The sequence below is a fragment of the Diabrotica undecimpunctata genome, unplaced genomic scaffold (genome assembly GCF_040954645.1).
Source record: "Diabrotica undecimpunctata isolate CICGRU unplaced genomic scaffold, icDiaUnde3 ctg00001355.1, whole genome shotgun sequence".
NCBI classification, from domain to species: Eukaryota; Metazoa; Arthropoda; class Insecta; order Coleoptera; family Chrysomelidae; genus Diabrotica; species Diabrotica undecimpunctata.
In genome coordinates, this window is record NW_027312198.1 from 30,001 (window position 1) to 32,109 (window position 2,109).

At 32.2% G+C, this 2,109-nt stretch overlaps 1 protein-coding gene across 1 annotated transcript in view; it reads right to left on the reverse strand.

The window, feature by feature from the left end:
- LOC140431565 (uncharacterized) overlaps positions 1 to 1,908 on the reverse strand; it is a gene marked incomplete at both ends in the record, with an annotated part of 6,290 nt that extends 4,382 nt beyond the window's left edge. Inside the window, one exon of the mRNA XM_072519460.1 lies at positions 1,830 to 1,908. Coding sequence (XP_072375561.1) covers positions 1,830 to 1,908 — 79 coding nt within the window. The remainder of the gene's footprint in view (positions 1 to 1,829) is intronic.
- Positions 1,909 to 2,109: the final 201 nt, after the last annotated feature.

Consider the following 2,109-nt stretch of genomic DNA (forward strand, 5'->3'; position numbering starts at 1 on the left):
ACAGGAGAATAGATGATATTTCACAATGAGAGACCATAGGGAGACCCTTACTTAAATTTAACAAATGAGACTGGATTAAATTCACTGGTAATATAAAAAATTTGCATCCTAAGTATACAATTAACAGTTTAAAACATAATTAGATTAGTGAATAATATTACTGATATTAAAGATTATATTAGAATGACATTAAATGGACAATGCAGCAACTTGGTTTGCTAGTATTGAAAATGATTTAGATATTTTCAAACATTTGAAATTAAATTTTAAATTATATTGGGGAGACATAGAGCAAGCAAAGTTTAGAGAAATTCTATATTTTGGAAAGTATAATCACAATTTAAAATCAAATATGGTAGATTATGCATTGAAACTATATCAGTTGCAAATATTTAGGAACCTCCACTTAGAGAGGATGAAACAGTCTTAATGTATCTAGACATTTTGATGCTGATGTTGTGCAAACAGTAACTGTACAAAATATTCAAACAATAGATAGTTTTATTAATTTTATTCAAAGAATACAAGAGAGGTAATAACAAGTAATAATAACACATAGAAAAAACAATAATATCTTTCAATATCAAATACAAATGATAATCAACATATAGTCAATCATATAACAATAATACTAGGTATGGTGATAGTTTACAAAATTTTAATAATAATAACAGTAATCAAAATGACAGAACTTTAATGGCAATACTGGTTATAATAGACAGGATTTTAATAATAAGACTAATTATAATAGACAACATTTTAATAACAGTACTAATAATAATAGACAAGATTTTAACAATAGATGAAATACAGAGCGACCTTACTATAACAGACAAGGTAAATTGTGTTCGAAGGGAATAGAAGCTGCGAAGACAGGAACGATGTAGTACAAGCCCCTGCAGGAAAAATGTGAGTAGAAGTCCATAGTAGGTATAGACCATAGGACATCAGATCCAAGTGGGCAGATACAATCTGACAATCTAAATCAAAATTTTGTGCCTGAGTAAACTTTCTGAATTACATGTGAGACTATTGCGTATTATGATAAAATCCTTCTGGATTATGTAGATGAAGAGCAAAATTTGAGGATGTAGGTGTAGAGTTTGAGCGGGGGCCTTATTTTTTTTTGGTGGTTTTGGTGGGTTGTGTCGGGGGCTGTTTCTGTTCGGGGTCGGGGGGGGGGGGGGGGCGGGGTGGGGGGGGGCTAGGAGGTGGGAGTTGACGGGGTGGGGGGCGGGGGGGCGGGTGGGGTGGCTGGTGGGGGGCCGGTGGGTGGTGGGTGCGCGGGGCTTGCTTGTTTTTTTTCTTTCTTTTTTAGCTGTGTTTCTTGGTTTTTTTTTTATTTTTACTTTTTTCCTTCGTTGTGTTTTCTTTTTTGGCTTGTTTTTCTGATATTATAGATTTATTTATATATGCGGTTGGCATTTTTCTTTGGGTTTTTATTTCTTTCTTCTTTGTTGGTAGTCTGTAGGTACCTTTTTTTTTTTTTTTTTCCTTTTGTTTTTCTTCTTATCGTTGCCTTTTTTTTGTGGTTTACCGCCTTTTCTTTTCTGTGCTTTTTGTTTTTGTGTTTTTTTGTTTTGCTTGGTTTTCTTTTTTCCCCCCTTTTTGGGGGTTTTTCCGTCTTCATCTCCTTTTTGTTCTTCCTCTTCCGTTTTTCTGTTTTTTTTGTGCTTGTTGTGTTCTTGTGTTTGGTTGTGTTTGTTCTTTTTTGGTGTTTGTTTTTTGACTCTATGCTTTTCTTGTCTCGTTTTTTTTGTTTGTTTCTTTTCTTTTTTTCAGTTTCTATTTTTTCTTTTTTATTCTTTTTCGTTGTTTTTTTCGTTTGCGTTCCTTTGCTTTTGTTTTTTGCTCTTTGTTTTTTCTTGGCTGTGTTTTTTTTTTCTTTTTTCTTTTTTTCGGGGTTTTCTGGTTTTTTTTTTTTTTTTTGTTTTTTTTTCTTCGTTTTTGTGTTTTTTTTCTTTTTCTTTCTTGCTTTGGTTTTGTCGCCTTTTTTGTTTTTTGCTTTTTGTTTGGTTTTTTGGTTTCCTTGGTTTTTTTTTTTTTTTGTTTTTTTGGCATGTGTCGGATCGGAGATTTTTATTTTTAATACATTAAAACTATCAGATA